The sequence below is a fragment of the Macrobrachium rosenbergii genome, chromosome 4 (genome assembly GCF_040412425.1).
Source record: "Macrobrachium rosenbergii isolate ZJJX-2024 chromosome 4, ASM4041242v1, whole genome shotgun sequence".
NCBI classification, from domain to species: domain Eukaryota; kingdom Metazoa; phylum Arthropoda; class Malacostraca; order Decapoda; family Palaemonidae; genus Macrobrachium; species Macrobrachium rosenbergii.
In genome coordinates, this window is record NC_089744.1 from 46,711,779 (window position 1) to 46,728,913 (window position 17,135).

Consider the following 17,135-nt stretch of genomic DNA (forward strand, 5'->3'; position numbering starts at 1 on the left):
TCTCAATACCTTTCTGTCACTGAACTCTCAGGTTTTCTTTCTTTTTTCCTTTCTCTTTTTCTATTTTTTGGTGTACACACAAGAAATACTTAACCCACACTTGAAGCACAATTAGCATGATTACTTTATATATGGTGTATAGTGACGTTGAAATTTCTGCACTAGGAACAAGTCTTCTAAGCTATGTTACCACTGACTGAAAAGGGGAGGGGGGGAATGGATGATGCTGCAACCACATGCCACTGCACCTGCTTATCCAGGCAGATTTCTCGAATGTTTTCAAGCTGTATCTTCTTGTACTCATAAACCAGGATGATCTCCCCTATGTTGGACAGTCCCTAAATAGCCACGGTTCCCAATTGAGCAGCACAAGCTTAATAATGAGGGCATTTACCACCATGCATTCTCAGCAGCAAAAACAATCTTGCTAAACAAATCATGAGTCCCTTAGGCAGCTGGACTTTCGGGTTCTGGATGGTACTCCAGTTTAACCCATACCCATACACAGCACCAGGGGGCTTCAGTTGGACAGGACTCCAGCATAGCACAAGAGATCTGTCATCCAACAGCAGCTGAGCCCATATTACAAGACATGCTTAATGGGACACTAAAGCAAAGGTCCATTCTTGAATCTCCATTGCCCTGGGGTTTTTCATCCTAGCCTCTTAAAAAAAAGCACAGGTGTTCAGAGGCCTTATTTATATGAATCCCACAGTCTCAGTTCTGACACATAAGGTAGCTGGCAGCTGCTTAACAAGATTTAGGTTAATCCTTTCAGTACTGTATCCCATTTACTAAAAACTCTTTCCAAAGCCACACTTTCATGCAAATGAAGTTTTGTTATTGATATGTTTTTAAACATGACTATTAAATAATAATAATAATAATAATAATAATAATAATAATAATAATAATAATAACAATAATTAGTAATAACAATAATTAGTAGAGACAATAGTAAACGGCAACAAAATACCCCAATTTGGTTATAATATCAATGGGCACATAAAGCATTATTATCTCTCAATCCAAGAGATACATACATCCACTTACATCAAAAGTGTTCCACCAAAGTAGGAATCAGCCCTAAAAAGTCAACATCAAAACAAGGCTGATGATTAAGCATACAGTCTTGAAAACAATGGGTACCACTTCCCAATGCCAATCTATCTCTCTCACTCTGATTCTCTATCATTAACCTCCCTAAACTCACTGTCAGATGATACATCACTCTCATAATGAGCATTACTCATCATTTTGCGCTCACTACCACTCATTATGGATGGTGTATGAAAAGATGCACACTAAAAAAAAAAAAAAAAAAACTATGGTCACTCCATGATAATGTGAGATAGCTAATTTCAAAATAATAATAAAAGTCTTGCTCCAAAACAATTTGTGCCAGGCCACATTCTCCTCCTCTGAAGTCGCCAACTGGCTAGCCATTCGGTGTTGGAGCAGCTAAATATGAGTGGTATTACTGATGTTTCAGCACTTGAGTCATAAAAACAATATATCTGAGAAACATCACCAAATACCTTACTGATAGCTTGTAGATGTTTCAGAAATGTCGTGGACCACAAAGGGTTCAAGATATAAATTTCTAATTATATTCTTTTTATTTCACTGATTTGTTTCCCCATAACCATGGAGTTGACCTCCCTCACCAGTCACTCCCCCATTCTTATCTCACCAAACTCATACAAAGAGTGAGAGAGAGAGAGAGAGGAAAGTATGAAAGAGAGAGTTTATAAATTAACATTTTAACTAAAAACCTTTATATTACACTAGTAACTCGAAACATAACACTGTACGATTGTTACAAAAAATATGAAGCCAAAAGGATATTTCCCTATAACTTACTTTGGCGGTGACCATTCGTTAGCATTTTTGACAAGGAATACTAAGCATGTGAAGTGCACTGTGAACTGCAGCAATACTGTCATAATTGTGTAAACGTTGAAAATGTTGGGAAGTGGTCTCTCTTTGCTGAGAATCTTCAAGGGCTGAAAAAAATCATCATAAATAAGAAAAAGCAAATTAGGAACAAAGAAATCCATAACTAATGCCATATGGATGTATAACATCAACTCTTAAAAAACGCAGTTTCACATCATGACTTTTTAAAGGCATTTACCTACTTGGCAGGAGCTTTGTTACTCACATTTCCTACTGTTTTATCATAAAACAATTTTCATGGGTTATATATTTGAACTAAAATTTAAGTGGCCTTAATTGAAAGGACCTGGATCTAATGATTAGGTCTGAAATTCTGTAGCTCCATTCCATAATTGATCATAACTGCAGCAACATTTTTAGATAACTGTGTGGTACTGAACTTTACAGAAGAGAATGCAAGGCTTTAGGAATTAACTGCTTATCTACTGTACTACTTAATGGTGCATAGTATAATCTCAGAAAATTTTAAAGGATGAGGGGAAAAACATCCAAACTGAACTAACTTAACAACACTGTCAAATAAATAGTTAGGTCTGTGATAAGAAATAAAATATAACTCAAGTTTTTGCCCAACAACTTAAGATGCAAAAAGGAGGCAATATTTGGAACAGTGAAGAATAATAGAATTAAAACATTCCTCTATAATTCACAAGTAATTCTTCTTCTTCGTTTAACATGCTTTTTCCCATTTTTCATATGGGGTAAGCACAATGCCTTCTTTTGAAGGACTTTGATTTGGCGTTGGGATACGCCGTAGCCTCGATCGGCTGCCCTGCCTGACATCGCTTAGACCCAGGTAGCACATGTGTATTTGTATCGTGCCAAATTCCCAGCTCCCTTTCTCCCAGCAGCGAGGAGACGTGAGTGGTTAGGCCGACAATTCGAGACGTGTAAGGCGTCTGTTATGTTTTTAGAGGATGTTGGAGTGGCTTTGTTTGTGTGTGTATTAGTCTGTAACACCCATCTGCTTTCAGCAAACCTATCCGTTGATTACATACATAATCCCGGGGTGTCTACATGGATAGCAAATTGTCCACCCCTCTGACCAGCCGGCTGCGGATTTGAACCCACGACACAGACTTCTTATGAAGTCCGAGTCTGCTGCTCTACCGACCGAGCCATCGAGGCTCCCTATAATTCACAAGTACAGGTGTCCTAAAAACATTTTTCAAGCAACTGAAGAAGAGGTAGACTAGATATTTTTTGCAAAAATGAATATATGTCAGAACAACACAAATTCTAAATGAGTTGCAATTAGTTAACAAAAACATTTGGTGCTGGGGTGGATCCAGTTTTCTAGATCTAATGAAAAGCATACTGTGAAGTTTGACTTTTAATAAAATCTCTGTCAAGTCATTCAGCAGCAAGATATCTACACTCAGGAGATGGGATTGGTACAACAGAGTCGCATAATCTGTGTAAGCAACGATCTTGCTTTCAATGCTAAATCATATATTTTGCTTACGTAGTATATATAGTACTTGGCTAAGAACTCTACTCTGAGGAGCACCAATAAGTACATTCAGGAATTTCAGTTAAATTGTTCAAATCTATAGTTTCTGCTTAATAAAGCAGCTCCACACACACACTATTCTAGTTTAACGCATCTAAATACACATGCATTACTACATTCATATCCAGTATTTACCATTATTTTAAAGGGTATTTATGGGTAGTATAAGGTGCAGAGTGCTCAAAAATAAACCTCGAACATTTAAATCAGTTATCTATACTATCTATCAAATAATCAATCATCTAGCTTAATTTCAAATTGTTTTTCATAGTTCCTGAAATTTTGACAAATTTTCGTCAATTAGCTGGCCAAGTTCATGAATAACATAAGACCTACCAGGGAAATTTTCAGCCAGTAATAATAAAACCTATTTTTCTTGTTTTTAGAGCAATATTATAGTTATTTTATTACTCTGAGATGATTTCGTAAGTTGAGCATCTGCAGAAACTTAGTTAACACCACCCTGCTAAAAAAATTGTTCAAAGCTTTTAAACATTTCACATTACTGCTCCTCATTAAAATTCATTTCAAATTACTTAATGGTCTCAAAAATAATTTTTTTTACACTAATCTACATCATATAGGTGATTTTCAGCAAATCTGGTTGATTTTCAGTAAGAAATAATTGTGTGTAAATATAAATGCATCTTCATTCTGATTATAATAACATAATCCTATTTTCAAACTTTTAAATGGCATACCCATGGGAGTCAGTCCTCAGTGACAAATGAAAATTTGAGTAAGGGACAAGTCCAAAGGATGAAAAGTAAGAATGAAGATAAAGTAGCTGAGTGTCAGAGAGAGACAGCAAAAGAAGCTTGAGTATCATCTAGACTGTGCTGCATAAGACACATTGTAGCAACTCTTGAGTGAAGAACCACAGAAGCTAAAATGATGAATAGTAGACATCCAAAATACTCTTTCAATAAAATCAAACATGCTGAAATCATCATATTCTTCAATACATTACACATACTTTACCTCCAAAAGATTTATTAGAAATTACAGTAATACCTCAATCTTACATGCTTCCAGTTGTGCGAATTCACAGACACACAAACTTTTCACTGGAACCTAACTAATTAGCATATGCAATTTTTTCAGACTCACAACATTTGCAAAATACTTGAGAAGCCCTGCAGAAGTGGTTATGTTTAATTTTTTATGTAAATTACAAGTTTTCATACTTTTATGTGTAAAACTGGCATGAAAAATTTCTATTATTTTTATTTTTGTACATAAAAACTGTATGATACTAAAATCACAAAACAGCTGTCGATGTAAACATCTCTCTCTCTCTCTCTATGGTACTTTAGTATTTGCTTTGACGTATAAATTGTATTTTTGTTTCTCTCTCTCTCTCACTGAGATAAGAGATTTTTTATGCATATGTAATATACTGTGTATGTTTGTTTGTTTTGTATACTGTAGTTTTATAGATAACTGTGACGTTAGTTGTTATTAATTTTTTCATATTTTCCATGCTATAATTACATTATGCATTTCTATAGTAAACTATACAAAATTTTAAAGAATACATATTGATTCCCAGTCCGAAGCTTTGGAGCGAGGGGGGGTGTAACCTAACTGTCAATTACCTTGACATATTGACTGCGAAGGGTAGAAAATGTCGTCCACTTGATGGTCAAATATGTTGCCCACTCAATGATCAAATAAAATATGTACTGCTATGAAAGATACTGAAAATTCTCTCTCTCTCTCTCCCTCTCCTTCATAAATCATGAATTTCCATCTTTTGATGTCTAACATAAGAATACCTACTCACTCTCCCTCTCTCTCCGTAACAATTCATAAATAAATTCAATGTATGGGTATGGGTAACACTCCAAACTTACACAAATCCTTGCCTTACATGAGGGGGTTCTGGAACCTAAACTAGCGTAAGTTTGAGGTATTGCTGTAATGTTATCACTATGGTCATGTTTTATAAATCAACATGGAAGCATCTCCTCCAGCATAAAAATGCAAAAAAATTACTAGATATGTGTATGGTAACAACAGAATCTCTATAATTACACTGAATAACAACAGTAGAGTTTATAAAACAGCTCACCTTACCTTTGATCTAGATATAAACAAAAAGCAGGCAGCTAATAGCAGTCCCTGTAGTGTTGCTTGGTAATCTGAAAACTTGATACCATCTAAGTATAAAACAGACTGAGAATATGCTAAAATTAAAGCATTCAGAGCTAAAATTTTGAACATTTGCAGTGTGGTAACCAGAGTACATCTTCCCTGTTTGATGATGTGGCAAACTGTGGACAAAGAGAAAAATGTCAAATATTTAAGCTTATTGTATGACTGGATTTTTAATGAAAAAATTTTTCACACAATGTATAAAAAAATCATGCCTTTCTTGGACTTGGTAAGTGACTATGATTATTTCAACCAGTAACTTGACAAAGGCACAAAATGACAAATTTTAAATAAATTTTATTTTTCGAAAATTCTCTAGCTCCTGCTGATGTAAAAAAAAAAAAAAAAAAGTACAAGGATTTTGGTGGCAACGGGAGCTAGCCAAGATGATGGAAAGGAGGGAGGTACAGCCGAATGCCTTAACCCATCTCGGCTACAACGCATCAATTTCCTTAAGCCCAGGTAACTAAATGAGGGGTGTCTTGAGGTGGGCCATATACATTAAGACCACAGGTTTCTTAGTTATGAAAAATACAAATTGACTTAAAATTTGTCATCTGTTCACGTACAGAACAAACCTTTGGTCTTAACATAAGGGAGACTTACTCTTGGAGGGAGGATAAAGAAAGCCTCAGAACTGACTGGCGGTTCAGCGCACCTGGCTTCACTTCCTGGCCAAAGAAGGACTAGGAAGGAGTCATATGCCTCTAATCTGTTCAGTAAAAGGTTACTCAGCAGCCAGACTTCTGGGTTAAGAGATAATGTGAACTCCTGTTACATTGTGTCTTGTAGGAAAATAAAGAACCTGCAATTGTCGGAGACAACAAAACTTTCACGTTAGCCACCAACCTTGTTTGTTATCATTTCCTCTCTCCCCTTGTAAGAGAAAGGAAGCAATTTACTTCCATATATAGTCTGTATTGTGTAGAAACAATAAAAAACCAATGAAATGGGGCTCTCTCACCTGTATCTGACCAGTTCCAGTGCATGATGGATTAATTCTCTCCACTGCCTGCCAGTAGAGGAGAAAAAGAAAGAGAAAGGAAGACGACCAGCCATCTCATTCAAAAATGACATTTTTACGATAAAACAAAGTTTTATATATACTTACCAAGTAATTACATTGCTAATAGTTCCACTTGCTCAGCAGCTAAAGCTCTGAAATATGCAGGTCTTGCTATTTTGTTTTGGTTAGGTGACTCGCCCCGCCCACTTTCGGGGAAAGAGAGGGTCAACTAGCAAATGGGCTTCAATTTGTTTATGCCCTTATATTCATGCATGGGGAGGAGGGCAGGCTCTGATCATGTAATTACTTGTTAAGTATAGATAAAATTATTTTATCATAAAAATGTCATTTTTATATAAGTAACTTACTGGGTAATTACATTGCTGATTCCCACATTGACAGGAGGTGGGATACATGAACATATCTATCCCAAAACATTAAAATGGTAATTAATTAGAGAACAGATAAGACTGGTAGCATTAAAATAATGCCTGTTGATTCCTTACCTGATAAGTGAGCTGCTGCAAGAAGATACTGCCTCTAGATGGTGCTCATCTTATCATATAGTGGCGCGGCAGTATAGCCGAGAGTCGCCTACTATTTCAGTGGGTGCCTTGCAGCAAAGTACAATTCTGATTGCTTCACAAAGATAAAGAATAGATGCCCTGCCCTGGGCGCAGTACAAAATAAATAACCAGAGAAAACAGTCACCAAAACCACAATAATAAAAATATCCACTACCCAACCATAAAAGAACTGGAGGGTACTCCAGGCACAATGTACCCCCAGGCTCCCCTAAAATCTTCAACAACTTTGTTTCAAGGCGAAGAATAATAGGAAGGGATGCTGCCTACACTTCCTTACCCAACACCACACCAGCCACCGAAAACAGACCCAATGTACTGCAGTTATCATGAACAGTTTCTATTTCTTTTAAATAATGTGAAGCAAACACTGATTGACACTTCCAAAAAGTGGCTTGCAGTATGGAAGGGAGAGATAAATTACGCTTGAAAGCTAAGGAAGTTCAATGAGACCACTGAGCCCTTTGCTATTTATTGCAGTATTGGAAGAAGCTACAAAAGGGGCCCCTGGCAGCTGCATTATGCTAATGACCTAGTGCCGACAACAAGGTCTAAGAATGCATTGGTGGAAGAGAAGAATGTGGTGGAAGAGTAGAATGACAGGAGAAAACTGAAAACCAATGGTAAGTTTACGGTGACTGGGAAGGAAGAAAATGAAAATGCAAAATGGCCATGCACTAGTTGTGGGAAAGGTAAGGGGGGGGGGTGAACTCTGCCTGTGTACCAGATGTTACAGATATTCAAAAGGGGTGCTCAGGGTTACAAAATATGCATGGAGTAATAGATCTTAAAACCAGGAAATGGATTAAAAGAGCATTTGGGAAAGAAAGGAGTGTTAACCCAGTTGTAATAGATGGGCACATCTAAAACTGTAAAAGTGGATGAAATGGAAACTGATAGCTAAATACCTGGTTTATAAAAACATACCAATTGTTGAACGGAGACTCAAAATGGGTACAAAAGGCCTGTAATATTCTATGCAGTACACATGTGGAAAATGGACAATACAGAATGTTCTACATTCATGGCTAGATTACAGAGAGAAACTGCATTATGAATGAGGAATTGGTGCAGAGATGTGGTATCAGAAGTCTAGAAAAGACAGAATCTCAATGACTGAGATGATTTGGACTTGTGATGAGAATGGATGACAAACAGTTGGTCAAAAAATTAACATATTGGAAGTAGTGGGATTACAACCCTTGTAGGGAGGTCCTAGAAATCATGGAAAAAAAGTAATTTTATGTCTAACCCTGCGAAGAGCAAAAATGCCGTAAAAACATTTGAAGATGACAAGGATTAATGAGACCACTGCATCACATCTCCTGACTTTCATAGGTCTTGTCTGAAAGATTTCCTCTTATATTACAGATGAAACCTGGATTAGATACAGTTAAAGATGTTGGATAGCTAAGATACACAAACCAAGGGGAACAGATGAACAAAGACAGAATGCAAAGCAGCTGGGGCCAAAGGTAGGCTACATAGAGCCATCAGTACCTGCTATGAGCAAGGCACACCATATGTGCTACCACCTACAGGGTCCAGGTAAGTACATATGTTACTAAAAATTCAGATTTTATTGAAATTTATCAAATGATTGCATTAACAAAAAAATTATTTACTGACAGACAGTCACAGCTGAATGTAAAGGCACACAATTAATAAAAATGGAATTTCCAAGAATTGAACAAGTTTCTATGAAACCCACTGAAGGATTTTCATACACATAACTGCTTTAATATAAATACATCACTGTACATATGCCTAATCCTGCAATCCAGCAGGTCTAGACACACCATAAAAATGGAACACTAACCCACTGGCCAGACCCAAATCTATGAACCACAGCGCACTTGGCCAGCTAAGCAAGTCATCTGCCTGTGTTGTCTAGACTTGTCCCAAGAAGAGGGGATGGGAGGAGAGTAATTAATGTAAACTCACAGGTTTGTGTTAAAAAATAATTTTTGTCAAAAATCTGACACCAATTCAATAAGTTTATATTTATCTGACTGCTACTTTGGAGTGAGTGAATGATTTTATTTCTAAGTTATCTGGTACCATGAAAGTAATGTTTACTGATGCTATACTTAAGATGCAGGCTTCTTGAAGTGTAGCTAATTTTAACCAGGCCAGAGGTAGGCAGCTTTCCAAGTGATTATGAGCAAGAAACCTGGGGTCCTCAAGACTAAGAAGAGGTCTTTAAGTTGAAGATGATCCTTGCTAGTAGGTTTAAAAATCCTAGAATGTCCTTTATTCTTCCCCCCCCTTTTTTTTTTACAAAGGGCTGAAAGTACATATTTTAGGCTGAGACTTACCCTTTTGTAAGACTTAGATGCTATCACCCCAGATACAACAACTTAGAAAAAGAAGGAATATGCTACGACGGTAATGAGACACAAGAGGCATTACCTGCGCTTGGGGCAGTTGCAACCTGGCTTGATGTAACAATAGAGCTAATCTACTACACATCCTGAGACTTGTGTCAATCCTGTCAAATAAAGCTTCACAAATGTGCTGGGTGATCTCCAAGGAGGATGGCCTCAGCATTCATATTCCTTTTAAAGGTACAGATGTAGCTACACTTTGAACTTCACGGCTTTTTATTCTCACTCTGGATGCTTACTCAATGAGAGTTCTTGTAGCCTCCACCTAAAGAATTCTCAGCCAAATATAAAGTATTACTGTATTCTTCTTGACCTAAGATTTCAATACGTCAATTGAAAGAAACAACCACGAACATCCCTTTGCAGTATCACTCTCCTTCTGATGGAATCTCAGAGACCTCACAGGGTGGAGGACAAAACTTCCTCCTTCCTACAGATAAATGGTAAAGTGGGAATTACAAAACGTACAGCAGCTTGAGCCTCAGAGTAAGTTATCTGTGTCTAAGTAATGCATCCTGGGATATGAGCCAAGTCTGAGAGTGTGAAACACTTCAGCAAGGAAAGGAAACTGCTACAAGGCCTTTTGCTTAGCTTCTAAAGGATACTTTATACAGAGGTTCATATGATGGTGTACACAAACACTTACAGCAATTACTAATAAAATGTGTCAACAGGCTCCTCACTACAAGTTGGCTCTTTACTTCTGAACAAGTGAATAGTTTTACGCAATACAGTATATATGTGTATATGTATATACTGTATATGTACATATATCTATATATATGTATACACAATTGTATATATGTATATATATTATATATATATATATATATATATATATATATATATATATATATATATATATATATATATATATATATATATATATATATATATATATATATATATATTATATATACATACTGTATATATACTATATGTGTATGTGTGTGAAGTATCAACAATAAAACTAGAGATATATTAGAGCAAAAGGGCATCACTCCATCAAACAACTTCAACAGTTTCCCTGGTCTTAATTCACTTCAGCAAAACTACAGGAGCAAAACATGTTTATCACTTTGCCTTATGCACACATTAATTCTATTCACTGATGGAAGCAACTTTTTCAAAGTGATAAAAAAAATCATCTAGAGCTGCTTCTGTAAACTTTGGATTAACTTCTGCATGCTTACCACATCAAATACAGGCTCTTGAGTACCTTGGATAGGGTTAGACAGTGTTACTGGTCATGTGGTTCAAGCTTTTATTAACTCCATCTCTCTTTCATGTCTTGCTTTTTCTCTTTTGTCTTGTGCTTCTCTTTCTCTTTCTCCCTTTCCTCTCTTGCTCTCTCTCTTTCTTCTTCTGATGCTTTTTCTTCCTCTCTTTCTTTTCTTTCTCTTTTCTGTCTGTCTTCTCTTTTTCTTTCTGCCTGCATTTTCTCTCTTTCAGCTTGCATCTTCAGCTTAATCAACCTTTCTTCTCTTTCCTCTTTCTTTTTCTGCTTGCATTTTCAGCTTAATCAAGCTTTCTTCTGCAATTATGCATCTAAGCTCTACCTCTGCATCACTTTTCTCTTTCTTTTGCCCTTACTTATTTATAAATTCTGCCTCAGCTATATTCAACAATTCTTGTGCTAATTCTAACTCATTTTCATCAGTTATTTTACCAGAGTCCATTAATGCTTGGCTTGCAATACATCTGATTTATGCCTTAATCATATCATTAGACACACTACCCCGACACGCCACTGCCCCCGACACGCCACTGCTAAAGCAATCCAGTGTGCCTTAGTCAGGTTGGATTCAGATAACTCTTGAATGGATGGAACTGCTAAAAACGCCTGAACATTGAACAGAGCCATTTTCTCTAAGTTACTCGACTAAATAATTCACAATACAATTAAAAAAATAACTATGTGGTCACTCTTCTATCAAAAAATCCCTACCACCACCAGTATAAACCATAAACCAGAGTGATATTTTGTTTCGTTCTCGGGTCTAGGCACCAAAAATTTTCTTATTGTCACGATGTGTACCAAGTGCCTGGTTATTATTACACAACTAATCACAGAATTAAAAAATTTACCTCACTCCAACCCGATACTTGAACTCTCGCAACAATAAAAATTAAGACCAAGTCCTCTAAAGGTAACAGTGATCCCTGAAAAAACTTATTAATCACATGAAAAATCAAACTAAGTTTATCAGAATATGTGTGAGGTATCAACAATTAAACAAGAAATATACTAGAGCAAAAGGGCATCACTCCATCAAACAACTTTATCTGTTTCCCTGGTCTTAATTCACTTCAGCAAAATTACAGGAACAAAACATGTTTATCACTTTGCCTTATACACACAATTAATTCTATTCACTGGTGGTCAATAAATGAAACACTGTTTTTAAAAAATTTTAAAAACAAAAATTTATTTTTAAATTCAAAATTTATAGCTAGAATTCACAATCTGAAAAAATTTACTATTACTTGAAAGCAACACAATTGAATTAATCCATGAGTTAAATTACAAAGGTTAATTCATCAAGAAGTTAAATCAATCAAACAAAATTTAAACTATCAAGAATTACTCAAGATTTGAAAAGAAAATCTCAGTAAATGAAAATTAAATCATGTATGCAATGTTAAATTATTAAGTATTTAAAATGCTAAGTAAATAAATGTTAAATCACCAATACATAAAATGTGAAAAATTATGAGATTGCAAGCACAAGAGCACAAAAATACACAAAAGATTTACCAAAAACAATTTCACTAAGGCAAAAATCCCTTAATCCTTATTATACCATGGTAATAATAAGTAAATTTCACTTTACCATACATAAGCTTTTGAAAACTTTCGCAAAATCACCCGAAATACAGCTGCTTGAGATTCACAAAACACACTTCTGATAAGCACCGTTACTAATATATACACTTTTCCTACATTCAGACCTAAAAAGCCAAGTTTAATATCAATGACCACACAAACATTTTACGTTAATAACTTTTCTCTTTTGAAGAGAGAGAGAGAGAAAGAGAGAGAACCACACCCACACGAAAAGTCTCTTAAATCAGAATGAGCAAACTTTTTGAATTCCAGCTATAAGCAAAACCTCCATAGAATTACATCATTATTATGGCATTTTGGGAACAAAATACAAGAGCAAGTTCTAGAAGACGAAGATGATGTCACTTCCTGAGCAAAATGTTTTGGGGCCAAAACTGGCACATTAGAACAATACGTGATCACAGCACTGTAATCTTAAACACTGAAGCAATTGCCATGTGCTTCAGTGCAACAACTTGTTTGTATATCTCAAAAAGTACGTCTTTACCAGAAAATCATTGTATGGGACAAAGCTTATAACGAAATCTCAACACCACTCGACTGTTATCCAGACCTGCCAATGCTCAACTTGAAACAAGTGCTCAACTTTTGCGATGACAACCGAAACAAAACAGCATTCGCTACCATGCACACGTGTTGCTGATATACTACGTTACTATTAAAAACGTATTATTAACTCATTCTAAATCACGCTGTTAATTTTAACAATTATTATCATTACACAGAACACATGATAACTAGAACAGTAAATATATCAAAATCATAGAAAGATATACATTTTACAAGGCAATATCATGAAAATATACACACACACACACACACACATATATAGGTGCAATGTGTCCAGTGGTTGGGGGCATGCTGTCTGGTCCCTGTTGGCTCATGCAATCCTTCTCCTACTGGAGGGAAGCATATGATCAGACTCCACAGATATTCAGGGTAGGTTTCTGGATAGCAATGCTTACTGCTTCTGCTATCAGGAGGCAAACAGTTATCCTCTCTGAGTATGACCTGGGTGCCTTCTATCAGCTCTTATAGGGATGGCTTCCTATTGTGAACATCTGTAAAATGTTGAGGGCCCTTGATTTCTATGAACCAGTATACGTCCCCGAGGGGTCATCGTAGTGTGCCTGATGTAGTTTTGGCTGTGAGATTTACACATCTCTTCTGGACAAGTGAATTTGTAAACTACGTCTGTGCACATGTCCTTCGAACCTCCCACAGTGGTATTGTTTTTCATTAGTAGGGCTACTACAAGGTTATGCTTACTACAGATTCTGAGGCTTATTTTGTGGTACAAGACTTTTGGGGTTACACCTCTGCCTACTATCCCACATAGTTTGTGGCATTCCTCCTTGTATGCAGACCCATAATATAGATGATGGTAAATAATCAGATTCTTCCTTGTTCGTTGTCCTGTTGGGTTGGTAAAACTCATCAATTTTCTTTTTTATTGCAGTTTCAATTATTTCATCTGCATACCCATTGCTTGCAAACAAATGACGAATTCGGTCAAGTTCTTGATGTACATCTCTCCACGATGTTCTGTGTGAAAGCCCTATTTAAATAAGCACTAATTACACTTTATATGCGTCCGTGTATTCTCCTCGTGTTCAAGCAATGGCCAGCGTTCGCTGCTTTTGTGTATGTGGTAGCTTTAAACTGCCCTTCTTGTTGTTTTACCAGGACATCAAGAAACGGTAAAGTCTTCTGCTGGCTGTGCTCTGTGGTGAAGTCGACCACCAAGTTTCTCTTCAGAGCGTCTGCTAGTTTTCTGGCATTGTCTGTTTCCTTTATTGTGATGAATATATATAGTTGTAGTGCCCATAAATCATAGGTTTTTGGTGTTCTTAGAGGTCCTTTCTTAGACGGTGGCCATGTACACATTTACAAATACTGTACAGTAAACCACCCATATTTGCGGTCTCACAATTTGCGGATTTCTCTATGGAACATATATACACATTATTTGCTGAAAATTCACCCATTCACAGTATTTTTCACTGAGAAATATTCACTAATCACTGTATTTTCATCTCATTTTCATGACTAAATGCACTTTTTGTGATAAAACTATTAAAATACTCAGGTAGTGCTCGAGTTACAATAATTCACCGTACAATAATTCGATTTTGCAATGGGGTGAGCAATTAATACCAATACGACAATATTTATAAAATATTTTTAAATTTTGCGAGGGCACAGGCAGCAACGTACAATTGGGCAGTGAGAGAGACCAAATTACAATAGACCAACTTCTTTTCCTCCATCTCTTTATCCCATCTTCTAGTTAAAAAATAAGGATAAAAGTATTGTTATAAACATTATACTCTTGCGTAAATGCGTACAGCCATAAACAACCAACCAAGAAACTGTTGTTTTGCTTATCACCGAATCGGATAACAACAGCCGTTTTGCTTGTATTCCAACCGTCGTATGGTAATACACAATTACCGTAAGTTATAGTACAAATGATGTTAAGTAGAATAGGGCTGATATATTTTTACATTATACCCTTATTCAGTATAGATAAAAGATCAGCAAGGAAATTTACTGCTAAATTTAAGCTGCAAGTTCTAGCGAAGGCTGAGAAAACATGTTCAAGCTGCTAATGACTATAGATTATCATGCATCGGCAACATGGATGAAACTCGACCGTAATTAAAACTGGAGAGAATGTATTTTAATCAAAACTACTGGGCATGAAAGAACACATTACTGCTATTTTTACGCCGATAAACGATAAATACGTAAAGCTTGTATTATGATGAAATCAAGCGAAAATAGCGAATGGAATCTTCATTTTTTTTACACGAACGAATGCCCCCCAAAACGGCCAACATCATCGATTCATCTATTAACGAAAAAATAGCTAAATTAATTTCACAACGAGACGTACTCAAGTTATATTTCAATTTAAAAACACTTCGTATAACGAAAAATAACCTTGCCCCATATAAATAAAGTATCTAGAGATTCATTTATGCTAACTAGAAGCAGAGAATTAAACACTGCGTAAACAATTTCCAAACCAAAACACTCATCACTATGATTGCAATTTATAATACAAAAGCAATATAAGTATATATATAATATTACTGGATACAGTGAATTAAGGCATAACATTTTAAAATATCCATAGAAAAGCTGCATATTCGTTCTGTTGATGTTTGTATAATACAATATGTGAATATAGAGTACAGTATAATGTAGGCTATGCTACCGTGTATGTATACCATATACCATAGTGTAGGCTAAGCTAATTCTTGTTTGTTTTTCAATTTCTCTTTGTATTGAATTATCAGAAGTCACTCTACATGAACCTCCAGCATTAGCTGATATTAATAATTACTATACCGCGTATGTATAGAGGATACTTTATAGTGTAGGCTAGGCTACTATATATGTATACATGATACCGAATACCCTACTGTAGGCTAGGCTATATTCGAAATACGTTTTTTCCAACAAATGATGGGATTTTTTGGAACCTAACCCCATCGTAAGTAGGATAATACCTGTATAAGCATTTTTAGTTTTTTTTTTTGTTTGAACTATCAAAATAGGCAGTTCTAAGTGTTTTTAGAAGGGTTCTAAGTATTCGAGGGTTTTAGCTATTCTCTGGGGGGTGTGGTTCACATCCCCTGTGAATACAGGGGGTTTACTGTAGGACCCTTAGTGGGGATCCCATGGTAACTTTGTCTACTTGCTGAAATAATTCCCCCAATAAGAGAGGAAGAGGACTCCCATACTACTGGCCTTCGGAATATCTAGAAGGACACCTTATTTTTACTGGCATTGCTTAATGCAGAGCTGTGCTGTATTGTACTCAATAAAACAGGGTTACACATTTTTCAGTATGTGTGCATGTGTGAAAGGTATAAGCACAAATATGCATCATTTGTATAAACTAAGCGCTAAGATTGTTTACTTGCCATTCTCTCTCTCTCTCTCTTTCATTTTTTGTTATAAAGAATTTTGGGTAATTATATTTAGAAAGCAACAATGTACAGTAGAACCCCGGTCCTCGACCGTATCAGAACTCCACATAATCGGATTTTGACGCAAAATGTCGAGTAAATTTTGTGTCGGAGCTCGAACAACAAACCGGAATCTGACCTGATGAATCATATGATGTTTGTAAACAAAAGTGTTTTGGTCAGCCGCGCTAGTTGGCGTTGTTGGTGGCGCTCTTCCCACATGTATTTAAAAGCGTATAAAGCCCACACATGCTGCTGCTGTTGTTTAGGTAATTAGTACCGCGATATGCCACCAGGATGGCGCTTTGGTTTGTTTACATCCACTCATGCCACAAGCTGCCGAGTGCCAACGTAACTTAGAAAATTTTTCTTAATTTTATGATAACAGACATACAGTAATTTGGCTTATTTTTAATACTGTATTATTAATTTACTGTAATAATCAGGCTTGTTTTTCAATGTTATTACAGTATTATTAACAAGAGTTTTTGTGTGTACCTGTTACAGTACATTCTGGTAGTGCCTATAGGCTGTCTAGCCTAGCCTATGGCACTGGGTCTACCATCGGTAATATGGCTACATTGGTCGTACGCCAATTTTTTTTATATAGTATGATTTAAAAATGTAAAAAGTCTTTCTAATACGGTAAGTTATTTAACTCTGAACTTATTTAATTGCAATTTGTGTAAGTTTTGTATAAA

General features: G+C 36.0%; 1 protein-coding gene across 1 annotated transcript in view; it reads right to left on the minus strand.

Moving 5' to 3' along the window:
* Positions 1-17,135, minus strand: part of LOC136833926 (endoplasmic reticulum transmembrane helix translocase) — a 250,579-nt gene that overhangs the window by 12,994 nt on the left and 220,450 nt on the right. The window contains exons 20-21 of the mRNA XM_067096210.1: positions 5,552-5,748; positions 1,864-2,006 (exon numbers count right to left, since the gene is read on the minus strand). Coding sequence (XP_066952311.1) covers positions 1,864-2,006; positions 5,552-5,748 — 340 coding nt within the window. The remainder of the gene's footprint in view (positions 1-1,863; positions 2,007-5,551; positions 5,749-17,135) is intronic.